The sequence below is a fragment of the Accipiter gentilis genome, chromosome 24 (assembly GCF_929443795.1).
Source record: "Accipiter gentilis chromosome 24, bAccGen1.1, whole genome shotgun sequence".
Lineage (NCBI taxonomy): Eukaryota > Metazoa > Chordata > Aves > Accipitriformes > Accipitridae > Astur > Astur gentilis.
Window position 1 is genome coordinate 15,553,664 of NC_064903.1, and position 25,645 is coordinate 15,579,308.

Genomic DNA, 25,645 nt, shown 5'->3' on the forward strand with positions numbered 1-25,645 from the left:
ACAGGAGGAGCAGGCAGAACAGGAGGAAGAGGAGGAGGGTTGTCCCTTCTTTCCTCTCTCTACTCAGTATTTTTTCTTTCTCCATCTCTCCGTCCTGCTGCCCATCGCAGTTGTTTTTTTCCTCCAGTGCTGTCCTGCTCCCTGTCCCTTTTTCTCTCTCTGTCACTCTGTTCTGATCCCTGTGTCTATTCTTTAACTCCTCCCTCTTGGTCCTCCATCTCCGTCCTGGTTTCAGCCCAGCCGGTAACAAAGCACCCACGCAGCCGCTCGCTCAGCACCCCCCACCGCCGGCCACGGTGGGATGAGGAGAAAATAAAAAGGCAGGCTCGTGGGTCGAGATAAGGACTGGGAGGGATCACTCCCCGCTCACGGTCACGGGCACAAGACAGGCGCAACACGGGGAAGAAACAAAACCAGCTTAATTGGCTACCAATCGAATCAAAACAAGGATAATGGGAAGTAAACCCAAACCTGAGAACACCTTCCCCACAGCCCTCCCTCCTTCCCGCCTCAACTCCGCCCCCGGTTCTCTCCCCCTTCTCCCTCCGGCGGCGCAAGGGAACAGGGGCCGGGCCGGGGTCGGTTCCTCATACCTTGTCTCTCCCGCTCATTCCTCTCAGGAGGAGGACTCCTCACTCGTCCGCTGCTCCGCCGTGGGGTCCCTCCCACGGGGGACAGTCCTTCACGAACGTCTCCAACGCGAGTCCTTTCGGCGGGCTGCGTCCCTCCCGCAGGCCGATCTTCAGTCACACACTGAAGATCCAGCGCGGGCTTCCCCATGGAGTGGCGGCCATCTTGGGGGGCCTCTGCTCCCCTCCGCGGGCTGGGGGGCACAGCCTGCCGCCTCACGGCGGGCTGCGGGGGCATCCCCTCCTCCCTGCCTTCCTCACTGACCTCGGTATCCGCAGGTGCTCCTTTCACATTCCAATCCCCCAGCTCACTGGGGGTTCCCCTTCTTAGCTGGGGGAGCTTCAAGCAGCTTCTCACCGGAGCGGGCCCCCTCTCCCACTACCAACCCCCCCGCCCCCAAACCCAAAGCACCCCTGTGGCCGGCTGGTGTCAGGTGGCCCGTGCTGTAGTGGTTCTTGTTGCTTTGTTGAGCTTCCAAATAGGAGTGACATTACCAAACTCCAGGCTTCCAAGTGTGGTTTTATTTGGCCAAAAACACAAGGGATAAATCTAGAGGAAAGCAAAGGAAGAAAGGACTCGCCTCTTCAGGGTTCCAGCATGGGGTTGGGCTGAGCTTTTGGTCTCTGCTTCTCTCTCACACCGTTCTCTACTGAGGGCCAGGGCTATGGCTCCGCACCAGGAAAGATCATGGTTCAGCCGAAAACAGAACAGTGTTTTCTGATACTGCAGCACTGTTAAAATACGACGTAGCACATAATGGCTGCCTCCCACATTTTGAAACTGAGCACAAGTCTCATGTCAAGCAGATAAAGAAACGGAGAAGAAAAGACCACAAACATTGAGCAGAAACAGTGGGACTTGTATTCTACTGTCCTGAGCTCTGTGCTGTAATATCCAAAATTACATGATGTTGGGCAATGCTATATCCTGCTTTGTCATCTTCTGAATCCACTGTGCTTGGGTGTCCGGGATTGTGGCACAAAGCCCAGGCTTGCAGCCAGCCATGATACCTATCATTGGTCTCTGGCTTGCTTGCAGCTTGTGCAGAGCACCACATTGATGGTAAGGCCTAAATGTTGTTCACTGCTCCATCTAGAACACTGAACATACGCGGCATCCACTTGAACTAAGCTTTGGCTCAGGATCAAGAGGGAGGCTCTATCAGGTGTGTGATATTAATGCAGAAGTGTCCTGCTAAAACAGGAGGCCACTTAGTCTTTACTGGAGTAACTTACCTCCGTTTTTCCAAATGCGAGTCAAACATCGGTTGTAAAATAAGGACACAGCAACTAGACACCTAGTCACAAGGAATGGATGCTTATACTAGCTGTGCATCTTCAGTCTTTCACAGTGAAACAACGCAAAGAAAAAAATCTGCATAAACAGAAAAAAGTTATCAAGGGGTAACAAAACTGGGCATAGAATTGCTGTGCTCAATAATTCAACTCCTCCAGTACAAACGCTCTTCTCTCCCTCGGCAGTAGGAAACGGACTCATCAATGGTGTGAAGTGAGGTCCTGCATAGACACTGCACAAACACGAAAACTAGCAAATCAATGTTTTTTAAAAAGGCTCAAATTAACTGCATTCTCCTTGAATTTCCGGAGATTTATTTGTTCCTTATTAATCACTACCTTTTACATGCTGCCACTGGCATGCAATTAGTCTCATTAGAAAAAAGAGCAGTCTGCCTGCCTAGAAGCACTTTTCAGCACTGTTGCTGAACACTGAACATGCAAAATCTCTGGAAAACCTTGTCTCCGCATTTTGGAGTAAAAGTTGTTTGCTTAAGGTGCTAACAGCTTCCCTGAACAGTTATTGGGTTACCAGCTGTAAATCGGCGTTGAGGGTTGTTACAAGCTGATGAATACCATGCAGAGGAAGCAGGCGCCGAGACCCAAGCCTGCTCTGCCTGGTCAGTCTTCATGCTGTTCAGGCAGGTCCTCTGATCAGTTATCCCTAATGATTCAGGCATGGAACAGGATTTCTTTTTTTGGTTTTTTGTTTTGGTTTTTTTTTTTTTACTTTGCAGAAAAAAAAGTTGTGGCAACTACTTCATTATGTAGGTGTTAAAAGATGTTTTACTTAAAAACAGTGTGGGATATATTTATGACTGTGATTATTTGGTGTCATTGCCTGTGGTCTCTTCTAACCATACAACCTATACTCCATATCTGCATGTGCTTAGGGACTATTCTAGATCAATCATCCTTCCAGAAGGGTTTTTTGGAAGTTTTCTTTTCAAGAACCCGTTTCTTAATTTAATTAACAGGTATCAAAAGCAATTTTATAAACAGACCACCTACCTAAGGAATGTTGTAACTTCTATTACATTGAGGCATAAAACACAGAATGGTTGCACATTTTGCTCTCTCGTGTAACAGCTGATTTCTACCTTTCTTTTGCACAGCCACCACACCAGCCTGTACGTCAGTTGTTCTTTTTCATCATCTCTGGGAAATTCCTTTGGCATCACTGGCTACAGGAACATTCAAAGATGTACTAAGACAAATGAAAAAGGTATGTTTCCACCATAAGACAAGGGCCAGGGGTAAGTGTGCTTGCTAGCTACTTTCTAACAAGACACACAGTTACCACAGAAGCTACCTGTAAGCTGTAAGATTAGTTTCAGTGAAATTTAGCAGCACCTTGGCAATGCTGCAACCAGCAGACTGCTGGATGGCAGAGGAATATAGCCATCACTGGGAATTTGGGGGTTTAGCTCTGATTGCTCTTAAGAAATATTTCAATTATATCTTATGATTTGTTTAATATCAAAGGGGTTAACAGTGACATTGGACCAGCAGGTCCTGTTCTAAGAACAATGACACAGTATTTCAATGATATCTGTAACTATACCGAAATTGAGAAAACGTTTACCCTAAGCTCTGCACTAGGTCTTGGTTCTTATATTAAGCAGTTCCTTGAAGTGGGCCTGATCTTTCTTTTTCAAAGGTAAGTCATTTGATACAAGCTCCTCTGAAGAGGAAGATGTAATCAAGTTCTGTTGTTGAAGAAGAACCTTATTGCAGCTTCTTATCAATCCACATCAGGAACTGAAAGGTCTGAAATTTTCCAGACACATTAAAAGGAAAGAGAATGTTTCTGCCAGCTATCAGGGCAGCTTGCCAACAAGTTTTTTATTGAGAAACTATTGCAAGTATCCTGACTGATTTCTTAATTTTGTTTGATCCCTGTTTTCTCTCTTTTTCCTGCTGGTTTGTCATGAGCATGGCATAAAATCTCACTATAACAGAAACAAGCCAGTTGCAGTTAATGAAGATGGTGTAATTAGCCAAAGTTACAGTTACTTTGTTGTTGAGGTTTTGAGTTTAACCACGAATTATGGGACCAATCCTACTTTTATGAACATCATTGGGAAATCAAGGCCTGAAATTCTTCCTAAGGGATGTTTATACATGTTGGATGTACGCTCTGACTCAGTTTTCAGTTAAATCTTGTTCCAAGCATAACCCTAAGAGGATGATGCTTGTACTGATTTCAACATCACAGATTCATCATCTCAGTTGCTGGGATGGTCTCATCACAACAGTTTATCAACTCTCTGGAAGACAGACAGAAAATCTGAGGACTAAACTGTACCACTCGCCACGCTAGGTAAGGCAAGACGCAGTCAGTGAGATGATGCTCATCTCAAGCCCACTTGTTCATCGGTGAGTTCTCTCACTTCACAGCTTACATGGGAAAGTTCACACTAGAGCATTTTATTCAGTAATCACCAAAGAACTGTCGTGTGCAAAATCCGCTGAAGTCAAAACTAAATGGATTAATTGTGAAGGGGCATAAATTGATACTCCACTACCTTGCAAGGCTGGGCTAAACTCCTTCTGTAGAGGCTTTCAGAGTCAGTGTGAGATGCAAGAAATAATTTAACTTCGGGGGGGCTTGGTGTGGGGTTTTTTTTCCATGAATGTTTTTGAATTGATGAGGGTGCCACTCTGCAAATATCTTCTAGTACTAAGAAAAATATTAAAAAGTACTATTAAAAATAGCTCCGATTTAAGACATTAGATATATTCCTTTATCCCCTATCAAAACTTCCTGTCATGACTTCTCCACATCTTCCGCACTGCTATCACCGTGGAAATTTCTGCATTACCTACATTTGGGGGAAAAAAAAACCCAAACAAAAAACCAACCCAAACCAAACAATGTAAAATAAAACTATATTATTTTTCTTGTTAATAATTCTGATTATTATCCTGTTAATAATCCTGCAGCCCAGAAAGCCAATTGTATTCTGGGCTGCATCAAAAGAAGCATGGCCAGCAGGTCAAGGGAGGTGATTTCCCCATCTACTTTGCTCTGGTGAGAACCCACCAGGAGCACTGCATCCAGCTCTGGGGCCTCCAGTATAAGACAGACATGGACCTGGTAGAGTGGGTCCAGAGAAGGCCACGGAAATTATCCAAGGACTGGAACATGTCTCCTATGGAGAAAGACTGAGAGGGTTGGGGTTGTTCAGCCTGGAGAAGAGAAGGCACCAGGGAGACCTTATTGCAGCCTTTCAATATATAAAGGGGGCTTACAAGAAAGACTGAGAGAAACTTTTTATCAGGGCCTGCAGTGACAGGATAAGGGGCAATGGTTTTGAACTGAAAGAAGGTAGGTTTAGACTGGACACAAGGAAGAACTTTTTTATGGTACGGGTGGTGAGGCACTGGAACAGGTTGCCCAGAGAAGCTGTAGATACCCCATCCCTGGAAGTGTTCAAGGTCAGGTTGGATGGGGCTTTGAGCAACCTGGTCTACTGGAAGGTGTTTGTGCTCACAGCAGAGGGGTTGGAACTAGATGGTCCCTTCCAACTCAAACCATTCTGTGATACTATAATTTTCTTGCTTGTGACTTTTTTTTAATAGGTGTACACAGACACAGCCCAAAGACAGAGTAAGAGACACACAACAGAAAGCTTTCCCTGCTTTCCTGCTCTAGGGAGACAAATGATGGTATTCCTCCAGCACTATATGAGAGCACTGGCCTTGGGTAAATCAAACTGCTACAGCTTAGTAGAAATGTTCTGCAAACAGACTTTAGGGGTAATAACCCCTAAACTTGCTGTCTTTCCTCCTCCTAATGTAGCCCAGGATGCAGTTTGTCTTACTTGGAATGAGTGTGTCCCCTGGTTGACACTGAACCCAGTGCCCTGAAAACCTGACAAATAGAACAACCCCCTGATACTGCTGCAATGGAAAAGCCTCACTGACAGGACACAAGCCCACTACAGAAGTGGCTGCATGCACAAGGCAGATGTTTGGGCATGCAAATACCACACACTTCAGTGCTGAAGGAGCCACTACTGCTCGTCCTTCTTCCCCCACACTTGCTCATGCCACTGGCTTAGAGTGACTTCGCAGAGTGTGGGTTACTGGTCGTGACCTCTATGGGAAGAGCAGCACAAGAAAAATCCTCCTGCTTCTCAGTGGGGAAGGCTGCCCATACTGCATCCTACCTCTTAGGAAGCTTGCCAAGCTTGCTAAAGCTCCTGGATTTATGGCACTCCAGAAGATAGCTGTGGTGCTCTGCAGGGACAGCAGTGCTGCCATCCTCGGGAAAATGGATCGTCCATCACTCGCCTCTGGGCTCTCCCCACTGCTATTAACTGCCCTGACATGAACTAGGCACCTTTCTTACCTGGAGAGGTGGCAGCTGAGGAACCAAGGGGAAAAAAGATAAAAGATAAAAACGATAAAATAAAGCACTGTGAGGGAAGGAAGCCCTTCACTGCAGAGAAAAAAAAAAAAAGTACAAATAAACTTGGGGAACTTTATCCTCCCTTGCATACATACAATTCTCCACATTTACACCCTGCAGCATACAATCACTGGAAAAATAAATGCTAAGTTTAAGGAAATATTTGGAAAAAACCCAAATCCCTTTGTTTCTGAAATCTACCATTCTTCACTGTGGACTGCGGTGCTCCTATTCCCTCAGCCACCTGAAATCTTCACAATCTGTTTTCCTCCTTCATCAACTTCCACCACCTCTTGTCCACCAAAGTTCAAAGAACTCCTCTCCCCTTCTCTCCTGTGGGATTAGCTCTTCTCCAAAACGCTTCCACAGGCAAAGGGCGGGGAGCTATTTGCCACTATCTGCTGGGGATTTCTAAGCCAAAAATGCATTACAAAAACATTGCAATTTAAGGAGCTTTTTTGTTTATTTGTTTGTCTTTGAACAAAGTCACAGAAGCTGCTGTGCTGGACCCACACACGTGCTTCAGCAGAACAAATACCTTTCCATAGGGTGTTCCAGGGCAGCATGCGGTGCAGTGCTTCAAAGGGAACTTCCCTCTGTTTCGCTGAATAGATTTGTTGTTAGAATAACCACACGTGCGCTTTTTTGTTCTTTTGGGCTTTTGAATTCCTGCCGTCAGCTTATTTGGGACCAGTTGGAGGACAAGACCCCTTTCCTACTCCAGCTCTCCGCTAGAAGCGATGGTGATGCACTGTGATCCCACATCTGTGGGACACAGGCATTCCTGGGGGATGCTCTGCTGATCAGGCAGCCAAGTGGGAGTTTTGCTTGAGCCAGGCTCCAGCACAGCGCCCATCACTCCCCCGACACAGATACACAGAGAAGGATGCTCCTTTCTGTTGGAACCCACCTGGCAAATCCCTTCTAGCCTCCTATGGGAGGCAGCTTCCCGGTGCCAAGGGCCAGGGAGCCACGTTAGAGCAGGGTAGCTAACCCGAAAGAAGCATTTCCTCTGTGTTGCAAAAGCAGCTACTGCACTGCTGTGAAGCAGTGCTAAAATCCCCTCCAGTGCCAGCACCGCTTGGGAGGGGTTAGGACCACAATTACACCAGCTGCAAACACAAAAGAAAAAAAAAAAAAAGAAAAAAAAAAGAAAAAAAGTTAGCAGGAATCTCTAGAGGTCAGCTAATCCAAACCCCGTCTCAAAGCACAGCCAGCTTCAGAGGTGGATGCTTCCATCTCCAAGCACAAAGCGAGCTGTCTCACACAAAGAGAGCTCAATTGAGTCAAACAAATTTACAGAGGAGACAGGAAAGGCCAAGGCTCATTAAGGCTTGCTCCCCACCACGTAATCGTAAGAAATAGGATCAAGCAGATGTATCCCACAATCTATCTGATTATCCTACTCAGTGTTCAAGAAACCCCCAAGGTCCTTGCCAATCAGATAAGTGTCTGTGTGTGTTTGGGCAGGCTGATGGGGACAGCTGAGGGGAGGGAATGCCTTTACCCAACTGGCCTATGTGGGATTCTGCCGGCAGGAACGACCTACGGGCCTCTACTAAGCTCCAAGCATGGCCATAGCCCTCAAGCCAGGCAATATACTCCATTAAGCAGAAGAAATACTGAAATAGGAGCCCAGCTCAGCCATTCACCATGCTGCAGAGGAGGCCTGGGGCTTTTGGGAGGTATCAGACTTGCTGCATACGCAGAGGTGACCTGCTCAGGTCTGGTGCTTCACGGGTGCCTCTGCCCATGCGCATGTACTTGTGCCTGGAAAATTCCCACTCCAGACTTCTCAATCACAGAGCCTGCTGCTCGAGGAGACAGATTTTCTCTAACAGAACGGCATTTTCCATTTGGGTCCCGCACTGTATCTCCTCAAAGCACATATGTGCTCCTACACACACACTGTAGTTTCATGCATTCACGTGTTAGTTGTCCTACCTGGTGACCACAGGCCTGCAGAAAGAGGAGAGCATTTGGACAGTGGTTTGAATTCTTTCTCAGCTGGAAGAATTCACAGAAAACAAAAATAGTTTTTCTTTTAACATTCTTTGTACTGAGCACTTGGATAAGCCATAAGTAACTTGGCAGCAAACCAGTTTGGTACAAACACAGAACACAAGAACACAATGCAGTCATCACAAAGCCACCGCTCTGGGCCAGACAGTAATTTTCCCCTTCGCACAGGGCAGGCCTCCAAAGTCTTTATGCTGCTACATTCAAGTCCATCTGAATTACACGATGTGTTAAAAATGAGGACTTACGCACAATAACGAAAACACCTATCATTTATGGGCTACGCGGAAGGGCATACCATGCATAAGGGTACTCAAGAAACATTTGTGAAACAACTCAGGACTCGGGAAAGGGGAAGCCTTGACTTATTCCTCAACTCAGACCTCTAACAGCATCCTCAGGTTGCAAATCAAATACATGATGACAGAGGAGACTGAAAAAGCATCCAATGTATTTAGGATAATTTCTTTCAGGATTAAAAGAAGTTAGAACATGCAGGAAATCAGGAAATAAGGACAACTGAGACTGTATTTTCTACTTGCATATGCTAGTGAAAATCCAGAGCAGCCTAGTCCCAAAGCCCAAAGGCATTATCGTCATGCAGGTAGTCGCTGCAGGTCACTTCTTAGACAGGAAAGATGCTCTAGTCTGCAAGTGCCAGACTGGGACCCTGGAAACGGGGGCTCAAACCCTGCTGCAGCCACGGGCGCCTCAAGTAACTACTATGGTAAAGGCTCTGTAAGTACTAGATGAATAGTTCTGTCTCAGACCCCACAGCCATTACAGTATGATCGAGGAAACAGGAAGGGGAGCTGAAAGCATGCACACACACACACATATATCTGCCCTATTAATCCAGCAGGCTGCAACAGGATGAAAGGCATGTCCAACAACTCCAATCTTGCTTGTGCAGCAATAAGCACCCTCCCAGCGTGGAAAGGAAGCACTGCTGTAGTGCACGCAGGGGAGCAGCTGAGCCAAGAGGCACCTGGAAGGCATAAGGGCTGGTTTTGGCAGCGTACTTTGGCATGAAGTGCTACCCGCTCAGCTAGTGGCCAGGGGTTGTCTGCCTTGTGCGCCTGTGGGACACAGAGGGGTCAGGGATGCATGCAGAGAGGAGCCAACACAGCTAAGCCCTGAAAAAGGCAAGAGGAAGTCAAAGTCACCCTGGAGGCACTTTCCAAGCCATTCAGAGTTAGTGTGTTGGCCTCTCCTGCCTTCCACACACCCCAAAATCTGTTATTCATTGCTCTTCATCTCACTGCCAGGTGGATGAATCAACTTTTCAGGGACTGAACATCCTCTGTTTTCCCTGAGATGCCTGAGTCACGGACACCAACTGAAGTCCTCAGATCTTCGATTCTCTCCTTACCTTCCTGCATCTGCAACACAACAGCCTCCAATTTCTCTCCCCTGTGCAAGTCCTAGTGAACTGAATTACTTTCAATTTCCCACTTAAGGACCATGGCATGCTTTTCTTCCAGAAAGCATCTGACTCAGCATGAAACTACTGAATCAAAACCAAGAGCCTGAGAAGGTGGACTCTAGCTAGCTAGGGCAGATGTACAGATGAACAGTGCCTTCCACGTACCCCATCCTTCCTGCTACCATGCTGCAGCCCCCAGCCACTCATGCAAACACACAAGCACCCACCCCTGCCTGGTTGGGTGTCTGTCCAGGCTAACTTTTAAAGCAGCAAGCAAAAAAACCCAGAGGGATATATTCCCTCAAACCTCAAGTGTGCACTCTGAACCACCATACATCAATGCACTTATTTCCCCCCACCCAAGCGAAGGAGATTGGATGATGGCAGAGGGGATAGATAGCAGCTGGAATCTTTGTTTTAATTGGCTGCTGTTAAGAGCATTAGAAGGATGTTTGAAGGAGAATGATTACGGGCAGAGTGCAGAGGAGGTAATCAAAGTTGTCTAACAAACTGAATTTATGATGTGGCTTAGCAATCCATCACCTGGCTATCATTCCTATGTACATGCACATACATAACCCTCAAAATATACTTAACTCAGGGGTCTGGAAAAAAGTGGCTGTTCTTGCAACCCCAGCTAACAGCACTTTGCTCCTTATAACATTACAGAAGCAATTTATTTCAAATTGGGGAGGGAAATCAGTTCAGATATAAAGGATAAATTGTTTTAAATTCTTCTAAGTGTGAAGACAACTTTGTTTACTAAATGTGTATGAGGGAACACATGCATACAGCACAAACTTAGCAGTGGAAATTTGGCTCCCTGCAATTCCCTGTGATGTAGATGCATTTTTTCCAGAGGAAGTCCAATGGTCTTGTTCGTTTTCACCACTAATAGAGGACTTCAATGAAATTTTCTATTGGGAAAGTCTAATGAGGTCAGAATAACAGAACAGAGCAACTAGGAAGGAATGTCCTTGCATTTTATTTTTAGAATAAGGATAAAGGTGGGGCCTTGCAAGAGGCAGGGGATGGGCCTGTTTTGGCACACATGGCCAGGCTGGAACTCTTGGTCCTGTGAGCTTGAGGGGCTTTTGAGCTTATTTTTGCAACAGCGAATCCCTTGCCAAAATCAGCAACAAGAGAGTGGAAGGGTCCGGCTGGGACAAGAGCAGAGCAATGCTTGGGGGCACACGGACAGCCGGGGCAGAAGCAGGCTCAGGGACTGGTTGCAGCTGAGCAGCTCTTAGCCTGTTTCCCTTTCTTTCCCAGTGTTATAAATCGACAGAGCCAATTCTATATAAAATTCATATATTTGAGAGTAGCAAGCAAGCAGCACTGGGCGGCCGGGGAGTCTGTGCTCCACCAACAGCTCACAACTTTCTGTTATAGTTACATTCTTTTTATACAGTTCATGCACCCCTTTCTTGTAAATCTCCGCCTTGTCTTGCTTCTTTCTTCACTCGTGTAGGTTTGTTATTGGGCGGATTCGGTCAATCTTCTCAAGGGGGAGTGTCTTTTGATGTAGAATGTCTTTTGATGTACAGAAGTGCAGTCATGGTAGTTAATCCCCTTACCTAGTAAGTTATAGTTGTTGTCTTTTTCCCTCCTTATCTAGTAAGTTATAGCCGTTGCCCTTTTCTCGTGACCCTTACACAACATTTAAGCAAGCCTTGCTATTTATACAAAGCATTTGTTCAATCACAATGTGTCTTCCCCCTCCCGATTGGTATGTAAGCCTTATTGTCTTCTTTTAATTCAACACGAATTACACAATGTCAGGGAGCAATTTGGTTCCCTGTCGATTACAGTCCCCCGTTTTCCTTTTTGGTACTAGCATTAATTTGTGTTTCCAATCTAATAAGAGTTCTTTTAAGTGGAGTAATTTCTGATTCTGATTCAATTTCTTCTACTTTATCTAAATTATCATATTGTTGTTTTAATACTATTAATCGGATTGATTTTATTCTGCTTTGAACAAGGGCTATCACTTTATCTAAAATACATGGACCAAAGGTTAAGATTAGCAGTAAGACTATTAGGGGTAATTGTGGAATCTTCCCATCTTGACAGAGTCCATTTGTATGGTTGATGGAGATTTTTCCCTTGTATTGAGTTCATTTATACCAAAACTAAGAATTTTACATTTCTAACGCTTAAAATTACATATAAAGCAAAGACATTAGAGCTTGATCCTAACATCTAGGGAACAGTGGTGGTATCCATGGACTATTGTGCGTATTATTATTTTCCCAACTTAATATATCATCGTAAGGTGTCTCTTTTATACCTCAAGATCCTTGCCTTTTTATGTCTTTAATTTTTAAATCCTTTAGGTCATTGTGGAGTGAGGTTGGGTCAGTGGGAAACGTTAGGGTGTTTTCAACTTGGTAGCACTTACTCTATGGGTCTGTAGCTTTGTATTTAAGGCAGCTCGTCATCAACAGTCCCCACAGCAGTACATTTCTGCCTTCTCCATCTACTCGGTTGCTTCGAGCAATGGGATGTACCATCTTCTCGAGAGCAAATGTATTCTTCAGGGGAGCACTTGTTAGGCTGCTTGGCCTGTCTTATTTTGTAAGCACTCCAATTTTTATCTTCTCACTTCTCACAAGTAGCAACTCACTCGCACGACCGTTTTTCTACAATTTATGTTAGTTATTATTGTTACGTTAGGGCAAGGTTCATTGAATGATAACAATATCATTCGGGATGTATTCCTTTTACAAATATTTCCCACCACTCAGTGGAATCCTCTTCAATTTTTCTTACTACAACCCCTAGGCGTAAGGCCTTGTCAGTTAATTGTCTTTCTCGATCGTGACACTCTTGACAAACCCCTCTGGGGGAATACCCGTAACGGTAATGGTTCCACCACTTTCCCTGACACACTATACACTTATAACATACAAATGGATAGTAATTACAATATAGATTTACACAGTTGATGATCATAGGTTTACTCATCGGTTCTTTCTCTTCAAAGTAACCTTCAAGTCCTCCGTGTTGTTAGCCACTTTCCAATGAGAAGTGTGGATCGGTCCTTTAACCCAAGTAGCATGGGTCTATCCCTTTTCCGCCGTCCGGATGGCTGTATCTGTAGTCAAAAGAACAAGAAACAGACCTTCCCAACGGGGGTTTAGAGATGTTTCTTTCCCCATTTTTATCAGCACGTGGTCCCTAGGCTCAATTTTATGAATAGGAAATCCCAAGGGAACTGTTTGCTCTATTATTCCTTTCTGGTGGTTGTCTCTCATGACCTTTGCTAAGGTAGTTATGTAGGTATGGATAGATGTATCTTCAACCTTGGAGTGTTGGATTGGTAACAAATTTGTTTTAACAAGCTCTGGTCAGGTTTGTCATTATCTCAACCCTTCGCGCTCCACGTTGTGTGTCAAAATGGATTGATGTGGTTTAACCCCAGACAGTAACTAAGCACCATGCAGCTGCTCACTCACTCCCCCCCAGCCAGTGGGATGGGGGAGAAAATCGGGAAAAAGAAGTGAAACTCGTGGGTTGAGATAAGAACGGCTTAATAGAACAGAAAAGAAGAAACTAATAATGATAACACTAATAAAATGATAACAGTAGTAATAAAAGGATTGGAATGTACAAATGATGCACAGGGCAATTGTCCACCACCCGCCGACCGACACCCAGCCAGTCCCCGAGCGGCGACTCCCCCCCCCGCCCATTCCCAGTTCCTATACTAGATGGGACGTCCCATGGCACGGAATACCCCGTCGGCCAGTCCAGGTCACCCACCCCGGGCGCGTCCCGCGCCAACCCCCCGCGCCCCTCCAGCCCTCTCGCCGGCCGGGCATGAGAAGCTGAAAAATCCCCGACTACAGTCCAAACACCACCGAGCAACAACTGAAAACATCAGTGTGTTATCAACATTCTTCACATACTGAACTCAAAACACAGCACTGTATCAGCTACTAGGAAGACAGTTAACTCTATCCCAGCTGAAACCAGGACACTTGGGTAATTCAGTGAAATCAACTTGTATTTTCTCAAAAGGTCTATAAGCCGTTTTTTTCTTTCCTGTGGCTGCTTGTCGATTGATTTTTTTAAAATATTATGAATGTTACTAGGGTTCAGTATATCTCTGCATATTAGCATTCTATATGTCATATTCCATAAGTAACTCTTCAATAGACACTGTCGCACATTCATTATTGACAAGTTAAGCAGCCTTGTGTATATTTAAATTTTCATTTGTCTTTAAGTTAATAAATTTAATGAAATATTTTCAAAATATGTACAACTACCAAAGTATTTGAAAAAGATGCTGTTATAAATACCTGTGAGACAACTTGTAACAGCCATACGAATTGGTTTTCACCCTAATCGCTTACAGTCCTTTTCCAAATCAAGTAAGAAGCAAGTAACTAGTTTGAAATAGTTATATATTTTTAACAACTTGAAATGAGTATTACTTTTCAGATAGCTAGTAAAGTCTTTTAATTTTGTCTGTAAACACAATTAAGTATCAACACAGGACTGTATAGTGTTTATATTCTTATTAACCTGCCAACAAGAATAGTTTATTGGTAACCTTAAATATTCAGAGGCAAAACGCAATTCTTTGGTACAGAGGCTTTACAACAGAGCAACATATTTTACCCTTAGGACCATTATATAGGAACACAAAGAAAATTACTATGTTAATTTTGGTGACTTGAGTCCTCAAGGCTGCTTCCTGGGCCTCTCTATCTAACAAATTACTCTCTCTGATTCGGTATTCTAATCTTTTTTGATGTCTTCTCATATGTACCACTGCTATCTCCTTTGGTTTTCTTAATGCTCTTAACATTTTTGTTATTAATTCTTGATGTATAAGATTCTTCCCTTGAGTATTAATTAAACCTTTTTCTTTCCAAATTTTTCCAGAAGCGTGAACTACTCCATATTGTATTTCTGTAATCTGTAAATATAGTCCCATTTTTTTTTTCTCTTTAATAATTCTAGGGCCTTATATAGGGCATACAGCTCACAAGCCTGAGCTGACCATGATGGGCTTAGAGGTCCTGATTCTACAGGTTTTAGGTTCTTATTAATTATTGTCTCACTTTAGTCTGGGTCTCAATTATCTTTAAGCAGTTATGTTGTAATTTTTTCAATGGTTTTCCAAGCAAAATGTGCTGGACTCTGAGCAGAGGTTACCCTCAGTTCTAAATTAGGGGAGTCAATCAATATTGTTTCATATTTTAGGATCCGGCTATCTGTTAGCCATTTTTCCACTTTCTGTTGTAAACACTTCTGACATTATGTGGAGTATACACTTTTAAAGGGGTAGTAAAGGTAATCTTTCTAACTTCCTTCATTAATAATGCCGTAGTGACCAAAGCTTGGAGACAAGTAGGCCATTCTCTACTTACTGGATCAAGTAACTTAGAACAATACCTCACGGGTTTTTTTAATTCCTGCCCAGTCTTGAGCAAGGACTATTCACAAAAAAAAAGGGGGTTTGTTGTGGGTTTTTTTTATATCTGTGAGGCTTAATACAGGTGTCTGTATTAATGCCCTTTTTATTTTCTTTAATTTTTGATCATCTTTTGTAGACCATTTAAGTTGGTTATTAGTTAATTTCACCTTTTCACTCTAGTTTTTAAGCCATGGTTTACAATATCTTAGTAATCCCAATATTTGTCGAATTTCCTTTTTAGTTTGTGGGGGTTTTACAATTTCATAGTCATTTCTTGGGTTCCTTCTTTAGTTTCTCCTGTTATTAATAGATCATCCACATAATGTAATAACTTGACTTCTCTGGGTAGAAATGAAATCTTGTAAAATTTTCTCTAAAGTTTGTCCAGATAGATTTGGTGACTCTGTGAACCCTTGTGGTAGCACAGTCCATCTGAATTGTTGTCATCGACAGCGATACAGCAGTCGCACAGAAAGTCCCACTCTCTTTGGTTGTTTACAGAGTTGACTTCAATTGTAGCCCCGCGGTGCGAGGAGAGGCGGTGGCCGCTGCCAAGGGGGAGCTGCCCCCGCCGCTGTTGTTGCTGCTGCTGCAGCAACAAAGGACCTTGCCCATTGCCGCTGCAGCGCCGGCTCCGCCTCAACCACACAGAGCCGGACTCCTCTCCCTGACCCTGAACGCTCAAGTTCAATTTCAAAATCAAATCCCCTCTTAACAAACCGTATTCTGCCCCAGGGAGTAAATCACCAAGGACCTCAAGAGGTTTCCCTTTTGCACCCACAATATTCACGGTGTTCCCAGCAAGGGTGTAACCGGAGGGCAGCCCCTGAACGGTGGATCCCTCGGCCCCTGCATCCACCAAAAACTCCACTCCCTCCCTTTGGGGACTCAACCTCAATTCCACTCAGGGCTCCATAGATGTTCCAGTCCCCAATAAGCAGAGCCCCTGACTCCCCCATTCACTTCCAAACATCTGTTCATCCTATTGTTTCCTTCCACAACTCTGCTTCAAGTGCCCTCTCTTCTCACAACAATAGCATTCAACTCCTGCTTCTCTACTTTCCGGTCCAATCGGCTTTCCTCATCTCCACATACATACACCCCCTGAGTCTCTCTCAACAACTCGTCTAACCCTCTGTCCTGCCAGTCTTCTAACTTCTCTAATTTCTTTCTTATGTCCACTTACGATCCAGCCACAAACCATGTCCTCAGCAGGGCTTGACCCACGGCTGCACCAGGGCCAACTCCAGAACACAACTGTAAACCTCTCTCCAATCTTTCCAACTAGTCAGTCGGAGCTTCATCTCCCGTCTGACACTCACCGAAGGCTCCATTTACATCCTGACCTCCGGGAACCGTTTCCCACACTCCCCAAATCACCATGTCTCTCAAATCACTCACACTCTGTCTATCTCCCGCAACCTGACGGTTCCAACTTGGTCTCTGTAGGGGCCATTTCACATCTCCCTGGGGCCTATGTTGATGTCTTTGGTCCCAGTGTCTCATCCCTGATCTCCTAATCATGTCCCTTTCTTCAGATGTGAAGAGTATTCTTAAGATAGCCTGAATTTCATCCCAGGTGTAAACACCAGGGTCTAAAAATTGATCTAGTCTTTCGGAGACCCTTAGAGGGTCCTCGAGTAAACTTCCCATTTCCTTCTTAAATTCTCGGACGTCCCCAGAATTTATGGGTACTGATACAAATCCCACTCCACCCTGATTTCCCCCCATGGCAACTTCTCTTAGGGGCAATAAATGTGTCGCTTCTTGGTCTCTCCAAGTCCTACTTCAAGTTTTCATCCCCTGTGTTTCTACCGGAGCAGAACGGGTCGGGTGAGTGGGTAATTGAGGAAATATTTGGTGTGGGGATGGAGGGGGTGATGGATTCGGGGATGGCGGGGGATTCGGAGCCGGGACATACGGGGGTGGGGAGGGGTTGGTTAGTTCAGTCCCACTGTTTGCGTGGGGGTCCCTTCGTCTTTTTCTTGTCGGTTAAGGCAAAAATATAACTTCTAGCTGAGGATATTATCCAGAGGCTGGCATATTCACTTTCTTCTAAACTAAAAAGGTTCTTTTTGGTTCATATATACATTCAGAGCTTGACATACCCAATCCTCAGAAGACCCGAACACGGGCCAGAGTACATGAGGATTGCTGAGAGGTTTCCCACCCCAAATCTCAATACAATAATTAATCATTTTTTCCTTAGACTTATCTTTTCTCTTTGGTGAACTGTCCCAATATCTTATCATCAGGCCTAAGGGACTATCAGGGGGTATGCCTGGTAACTTATCTTTCTTCCCCATCCCCATGGATCCAGAGGGCTTGCTTTTCCTCTGCCCCATCTTCCGAGGTGGCCTTATCCACACACACACTCACATCCCCTCGGTCGTGACTCGCTCCCTCGCGGGCTACGAGAACTGCACTACTGGAGGGTCCGCACTCGCGTGATCTCAGAGAGACCTCTCACACAGTCGCACCTCGGGATAACCACCCCAACCAAACGGCTCACAACTTATATACTCACCCACTCCTGGGGTCTTCGCTTGGTCTTCGTGCACAAAATTTAAGGGGTCCTGCAGGTTCTTTTGCTCAGTTATCGTAATTTAAAGGGGTTTGCAGGTCCAGGGTGTGGTGGCAGCACCTCCTCAAGACGGGGCTATCCGGGGATAGGGCGCCTCCCCGCTTGCGAAGGCCCGCACCAAAGAACCTGGATCCGAGCCACGGCACCAAATTTGTTATAGACGCTCATGACAAATTGGAGGAGCCAATTTGTAGTGAATAAAAAAAGGTCGAATTTATTAGCAAGCGACAGGAGAGCAAAACAGCGCTGGGCGGCCGGGGAGGCAGTGCTCTGCCACAAGCTCACAACTTTATGTTATAGTTACATTCCTTATATACAGTTCATGCACCCCTTTCTTGCAAGTCTCCGCCTTGTCCCGCTTCTTCTTTCTTCACTCATGCAGGTTTGTTACTAGGCAGATTTGGTTGATCTTCTCAAGGACAAGTGTCTTTTGATGTAAAATGTCTTTTGATGTGGAGAAGTACAGTCTTGGCATAATTAATCCCTTTATCTGGTAAATTGTAGTTGTTGTCTTTTTCCTCCTTATCTAGTAAGTTATAGCTGTTGTTCTTTTCCTTCTTTAGTTAGTAAGTTATAGCCGTTGCCCTCTTCCCGTGACCTTTATGCACCGTTTAAGCAAGCCTTGTTACTTACACAAGGTATCTATTAAATCTCAATATGTCTCTTCTCCCTTCCCGATTTCATGAAAAAAGTTAACTCGTTCATTACACATGCCAGGTGTAGAATACTTCATAAAGCAGAATAGGATTTTTGACTCGTGAATTTTTTTAAAAAAATAACAGCAACCAGCAAATTACAGTCATTAGTACAACACTGCCTTCGCAGCAGATTTATGCCAGCATTACCGAAAGCAGAATTTCACCCAACACTTCTGGGTAATACAGACATCTGCAGAACTGAGTGAAAAAAGCACATAAACATGCACAACCACATATTTTGTGCGTTACCATCTAAGACTTTTACAAGAACAGGTATTTTGTGCCACTGTTTTGCAAGAAAGTATCCCACGCATGCCCATGAGTATGCTTTCCAGCACGCAGCGACCTCCAGTCCTACCTCGTATTCTTTTAAATCCATCACCTTCGCGCTCCTAAATGCTGCTTTGGCAGAGGGGTTGCACTGCGAGGAAGAAAACTCCCCCCACACCCCTGTTATCACGCTGCATGAAATCCTCCCTCTGCCCCAGCAACCTCCAAGCAAAATAAAAATTAAAAAAAAAAATCCAAGTTTATCACACCAAGGAAAGAACAATAAGTGGGAGTCCGAAAGGCAGTCAGAAGTGCCGCCAAAAAATCGGAGCTCTTTCTCAAAAAACGGCCCTCCCTTAGGAAGCCTGCCAGTCAAACCTGATCACAAGGCTGTTTTCCGAGGGTGAATAGAGTTCTTATTGACACAGCTTATGTCTGCAGCGTGCAGCCCTCTGCAAGGCTTTCAAGAGCAGATCGGATTACACAGACACATTCTCTCTGATTTTATGCATTCAGAAGCCCTCAGACATAAAATACCCAGCTCTGAAGGCCACCGGTTTTTCAGCTCGCTATCAGCCTACGTGCTTTTACAAAAAAAAAAAAAAAAAAAAAAAAAAAAAAAAAAAAAAAAAAAAGAAAAACCACGCAGGCAAAGAGATCCTGGCACCTTTACTTGGGCCTCAGAGGACCTCACCCTTGCTGAACAGGGCCATATAATTTGGAGGCCAAGCCACAGATTTGCTCCATGTGAGTAATACAAGACGACTCATTCCCATGGTGGGTACTTAGCACTGGAACGGGAGAAGGGAAAAAATAAGTATCTGCTGACACCATTTAAAATGGGGGAAGATAACATCGCTCTGGGTAGACAATCCTTCCTGGAAGATGGCATGGAAAAAGGGGAGGATACACACCTTTTAAAAGAACAACACACACTGCCACAGCTTAGCAGGCAAGAGGTGCCCAACTGCAAAAGCATCGCAAGCACAAACTCAGGTAAACCAGGGTCAGCAATTTGCACACACACAGGAACCTACAGAAAACAAACTAAAAGTATCAATTTATACTGTTTCTGTACTTGGGGGGCACAGTGAGGAACTCCATTCCAGGAGCAGACACATGTACTAAGTCTGGGGTACCTGTGATGCCGCATTAAAGGTGAACAGAGAATTACAAAATGTTATCTTATTACAAATGCTCCGGCTTAAAAACTGTGCTTCAGCAAGAGAGACAAGTCTGTGCTTAAATCATATGACAAATTAGGACCTGAGCATTGCCGTAGAGAAGGATGCATGCACTGCCCAGAGGTCTGGACTACACCAATTAAAAAGAAACTCACAAAAAACTCAGTCCAACAAGCAAACCAGTGCATTACACATGGGTAACTGGTTCCCTATCACCTAAAAGGGAACAACTCCTGCATCAACTCGTCCACACTGAATTGAAACTTCTCACTGAAATAGCAAACACAGCAAATCAAGCAAGCTTGAGCTTCAGAGCTTTTAAGGGATTTTAAGAGCAAACACACACTGTTCAATAAAGACATCCTTTCCCCCCTGCTTGCAGGCTGTGATCACTCCCCAACCATTTCTATCATGTTGCAAACAATTTTTTCCTCACATTTTTCCTGCTGGGTGCTTGGAGGCTGGACCTGGGTAACCCAAATGCAGGATGCTATGTCTGTCTGCGATAGCAGTTCTCCTTTGGTTGGATGTTTGCACTCTTCTTTTCAGAGCACAGCAAGAGAGCCACAGCTCCTATGACTACCTTTGGAAACCGAGATCTAAGCAAACTCCCGCTTTTCAGCACGCAGCCTTCCTCTCAATGAGCAGCCTCGTGTTTCTAGTACTCATTTTAGTTTCCACACATGACTTCTAGTATGTTCATGGTCAGAAAAGCCTGCTCCTGTGAAGGCTGCGTACTCTTTCCCAACACATCCGAGTCACACAATGGTTTGCTCCATTGCCAAAGCCAAGCTCTCACGACCGGCACGGCAGGGGTGTCCTGCTACAGGCATCAGTCACCAAATCCTGACTGCAGATTCATCAGTCACCTGTGCCTGCATTAGCCACAAAGAAAATCTTCATTTGCTTTCAGGCTCCTGACTAAGCTGCAGGCACTGGTGACTAGAAAAGCTGTGGTTTGAATTGTGCATGAAGAAAGGCCCATTTGCAAGACACTAGCAATGCAGTTTTGCCATCGGTTTAACTCGGCATAAGCCAGTGCTGCTAATAAAAGCAGCAGTCCTGCCTGTGCACCCCAGGTCCTTGCACCAACACAACAGTTTCTGTGGCCACGTGGAGAAGCAAACCAAAGAAACGGTGACGGCTAAAATGAGCATCACTCTCTTTCTTGTTGTTCTGCAAGGTTATTCTTAATCCACAAGGATGGTGAAGAGACTGGAGGAAAGGGCTGGAAGCAGGACCACTTTTTCCACCACAGCACCAGCTTCAAAACTGATTTGCAAGCTACACTGCAAAAGGTAAGAAAGCCAACCTCCCCTCCTTTGCAGTCACGAGTTTTTAAGTCCCGCTCTGAGATTCCCTTAAACGTGCAGCACAGCCTCTCAAAACCTCGCTTCTTGTGGCAAGTGCAAAACTCTAAGGTCTGTGTATTCATCTTGCTAAGATGGGGCAAGCCCAGGAGAAAACTTCTAGGTCTGTAAAAATCTAAGACTAAGATTTAAGCCTCATGCCAGCCATTCTCCAACAGAGAAGGAGGAGGCAGAGCAGGCCACTACTGCTTGTGAAGTGGAACTGGGCTCAAAACCCATCAGAGAATCCTCTATGTGGATGCAGCACCCCCGCACCTCAGAAGGACAACTGCCCAGCATCCCTACTGGTCAGTAACCTTCCTGCAGCACATGGGCCAGCACTGGGAGGGAAGAATGGCAGCCCCAGATCCGCTTGCTCTTTCTCCATGAGGATCCCTCACTCCCCCACGGTGGTGACACCCTGACTTCTCCAGACCTGGCCAGATGCTGCAGGAGGCTGAGCAGCACAGAGGTTACAGCACCAAGGGGCTTGTTTCCTCACTGACCACCAGGTCTACTTTGGGCCCCTGCCAGTATATCCCAAACCACCTGGAGGATAGCACCAGACCTGCAACAGACATACAGCTGTATACAGGCTGAACCAGGTGCATACGTAAAACTCAGCCGCTTCTGGGAAGGCCGGCTACGCCCGAGAGCAGACTGCACCTTCTCCTGCTATAAGCGTATCCCGTAATACCTAGAAGCTTCTGCACAGTCCATTGTCTTTCAAAGAGAAACACTCAAACACTGAAATAGCTCTCAAACTTTTCTGGGCCATCGCTACTTTAAAATGACTTCATTTAAATATGTACCATGTCTATATATATATACACACACACGCACACACCAAGGGAAATTAGCATCCGTGAGAAGGGCTGGTGCCCACACACCGTAACTCTGCACAGCCTCACAGGTCTGCCTGTGCACGACTGTACCCTCACAGCTCCACACTAGTACAACCCTACAGCAAACCAAAGCCGCTCGAGAGCCCCTCGAGGATCCTGCCCCATTGGCAGGAACACTGGAAAGACCACAGATTGCAGGCTCTCCACCAGACCACTTGCTAACACACATCTTTTTGGGGGTATAGAGAATGGTGGGGGCAGGGAAGTTTTAAGACCAAATTAGAGAGTCCTTTAGATCCTTCAGTTCTGCCCAAAGCTGAACCTTTAAGTCCTTCCTTCAGGAGCTTCCCCCGCCCCAGGGCTGAGATACACGATTTGGACCTTCATTAGTAAATAAAGCTCCAAGGAGCAGGACCGTGCCACGTAAGGCGTTTCTCCAACCTGAGAGCAGCACCATTGCAGCCTCCACGTACTACCTTAAAAGCAAAATACCCGCAAGGAGGACCCATAGGGGGAAAACATCTCTGCAACCTCATGGAAGCTGCCGTATGGAAACTTTAACTGCATTACTTCTGCTTCTGCTTAATCCCAGAAGAACTAGCTTAATTCAGACTGCTCCAACTCAAGACACTCGATAGTTTCAACATGGTATAGACCATTGCCTCGCTCTAATTACAGGATCACATTACATGTCCAACAACTGCTGCAATTTAGTCTTGCCTGATACATCCCAGCTCAAAATTGCTCATCCCACCTCTCACTCCAAAGGAGTAGCCTCAAAAGGATACTTTTGGCATCCTTTGAATAAAGGCAGGAATACCTAGCAGCACTTCAGCATCTGACACACGCGCACCCCAAGCCCCTAAAAGGTAAAGTCATTATTTCCTTGCAGTACCAAAGGCGACAACTTTTACCAGTGCAGAACAAACTAGTTTCAGGCAAACAGCACAGACACAACACTGCTGCCCACACGGCTGTCTGTGCAAACACGTTACAGAATTACTCCTCATCACCACCACTGCACAATACCACGAATTTGCATGTCGCTCCCCGAGCCAGGTGTGGATCTTGCACAGAGCCTATCCGTGCAAGAAAGGAGTTTTCAGAGAATCAAGAGCTGCAGGATCAGGCCCCCGGAGTTTCACTACCTCAAAGGCAGGGGACGTTCCTTACTGCATCGCACGTCTTGCCTTTTAGCTCAAAGCCGCATCCGCAGCTCCCGCTGCCATGGAAAGGAAAGGTTTTCTCCCTGCAACCGTTCGCCCGCGTCTGAGCCGAATGCTAACAGGTCTCTTACTTGTGTCTCGCCTCGCCACCGCCTCATGCTCTACAGGGGAATATTTTGTTCCCCGAGCGGACGAGCTGTCCGGCCATCGCTCCACGATGATTCAGCAAGGGGGTGGCTCCCCGTCGGAAGGCACACCTACTGCGAACTGTCATACCACGGGGCTGGGTGAAAATGGGAGAAGTTGCTCCATCTATCATGGCTGCACTTTCTGAAATGCGTAGACCTGGCCTGGTAGGGTCGAGGGGGGCAAAAGCGGGGGGAGGGGGGGGCCTCCATCAGCAGGCACATGCAAATAATTTAAGGAACTATCTCGAGGCTTTTAACTATGGCACAAGTAAATGAGGCAAAAAAGGAAAAAAAAGCCAGACACTTTCAGAGCCAGCATCAACTTCGCCAGGCTGTGTTCTTTGTTTCTAGGCAGACTCCAGTGCGGTGGCAAGAACGAACAAATGCGCATGTCTTCATACGAATCCAATAAAAAAAAAAAAAAAAAAAAGAAAAAGGAAAAAAAAAATCCCCCCTCCCCTCAGGCCCCTCTCTCATTGCTGTAGCAGTAGGGGAGTCCTCCAGATAGTTTGTGCTGCTTTTTCGGAAGTCAGAGTCCGCTTCCACCCTCCTCTGAGCAGGCATTTCGCTACGCTACGAGGCGTTCGCGGGTTAAGACAGCGCCTGCAACACTTTCGGCTGCAAAAATTAGTTTTGCTGCGGGTTTTTTTAATTGTTTTTTCCTTAAGAACGAAGCGACACCCTAGCAACGCACCGCAGACGCTCCCGCCGCCACCGCCGCCGCCGGCGGAGCGGGGCCGCGGCCGCCCGCCCGCCCGCCGCCGGCAGACAAAGGAGCGAAGCGCCGCCAAGGAGCCGCGCCGGCACCCCCGGGCCAGCCCGCCGCCGCTCCCGGGACAACCGCCAGCGGCCGCCGAGCCCCGGCCGCGGGACGACCCCCCGCCGCCGCCGCCACAGACAGGCTCTCCAACCTCCCCCCCCACCAGCACCACACCGGAGCGCGTCAGACCCGACCCCGGGCGCCCCGCGGCTCGGCGGAGGGCGGCCGGCCGCCCGGCCGGCCCCCCCGCTCCGCACCCGGGCCCGGGCTTACCTCAGCGGCGGCGCTAGCAGGCAGCGGGCGGCCGCACCGTGCCACGCGCGGCGGCACGGGGCGAGCCACGGGGGCCGGTTTAGCGCGGGGGCCGGCTGCGCGCCGCCATTTTAACGCCTCCCGCCCGCCCTCCGCCCCCCCCCCCCCCCCCCCTTCCCCGCGGCGGGCGGCCACGCGCGGCGTGGAAATGCCACTCAGCGGCGGCGCCCACCCCACCCCACCCCTGCCCCCCACCCGCCCCGCCGCCGCCGTTACATTGACGCAGCGGCTCCTGGTCGCCGGGCCCGCCGTGGCGGAGCTAGCAGGGCAGCAGCAGCCGCCGCCGTCGTAGCCCCTCCGCCGCCTCCCGCCGCCGGGCGCACATGGTACGCTCCGGGGCCGCGCCGCGCCCCGCCGGCCGCGCGCGCCGCCGCGCCGCCTGGCTGCTGCCATGGCAACCGGCCGGCCGCGCCGCGCCGCGCCGAGCAGGCCCGGCCCGACCCGGCGCCGGTGCGGGCCGAGAGGCGGCCCACCCGTGCGGCGGCGCTCCCGGGCCCCGCGGGGGGGGGGTGTCTCCCGATCGGCGTTGCCCCTCCGGGCTCCCGGACACCTTCTCCCGCAGCTGCGGGGTCGCCGCTGCCGCCCGCCGCCTGCAGCGGCGTGACACGGGCACCGGCCGGCGCACCGGAGGCGGGGAGCCGGGCCCAGCACCTCTTCCCGGCCGCAGGACCCGAAACCACCGCCGCCGCCGCGGGCCCCCGCGCACACCGAGTCCACCCTGTCCCCAAAGCGGCCACCACAGGCACCTGCCTAGGGGCTGCATCCCCGCTGTCCCCAAAGCCAGCCTCGCACCGCCACCCTGTCCCCAAAGCCACCGTCACACCTCCTCTCTGTGTCCCCTCCGTCCCCAAACCCACCATCACACCTCCACCCTGTCCCCAAAGCCACCATCACACCTCCTCGCTGTGTCCCCTCCATCCCCAAAGCCACCATCACACCTCCTTGCTGTCCCCAAAGCCACCCACCGTTGCACCTCCACCCTGTCCCCAAAGCCACTGTCACACCTCCTCACTGTGTCCCCTCCGTCCCCAAAGCCACCATCACACCTCCACCCTGTCCCCAAAGCCACCG

General features: G+C 47.4%; 1 protein-coding gene across 5 annotated transcripts in view; it reads right to left on the reverse strand.

Moving 5' to 3' along the window:
• The window catches only part of MBNL3 (muscleblind like splicing regulator 3), a 167,984-nt gene extending 143,120 nt beyond the window's left edge, over window positions 1–24,864 (reverse strand). For 2 of the 5 annotated variants that reach the window (XM_049827413.1, XM_049827401.1), the window contains exon 1: window positions 24,536–24,653. Coding sequence is in view for 1 of the 5 variants with exons in the window: in XM_049827409.1 (XP_049683366.1) it covers window positions 23,446–23,472 (27 nt within the window). In the remaining 4 variants the exon portion in view is untranslated. Of the gene's footprint in view, window positions 1–23,445; window positions 24,046–24,535; window positions 24,654–24,790 lie in introns of those variants that run through there. The other 3 variants (XM_049827406.1, XM_049827403.1, XM_049827409.1) reach the window with 3 other exon arrangements.
• Between the last annotated feature and the right edge of the window lie 781 nt (window positions 24,865–25,645).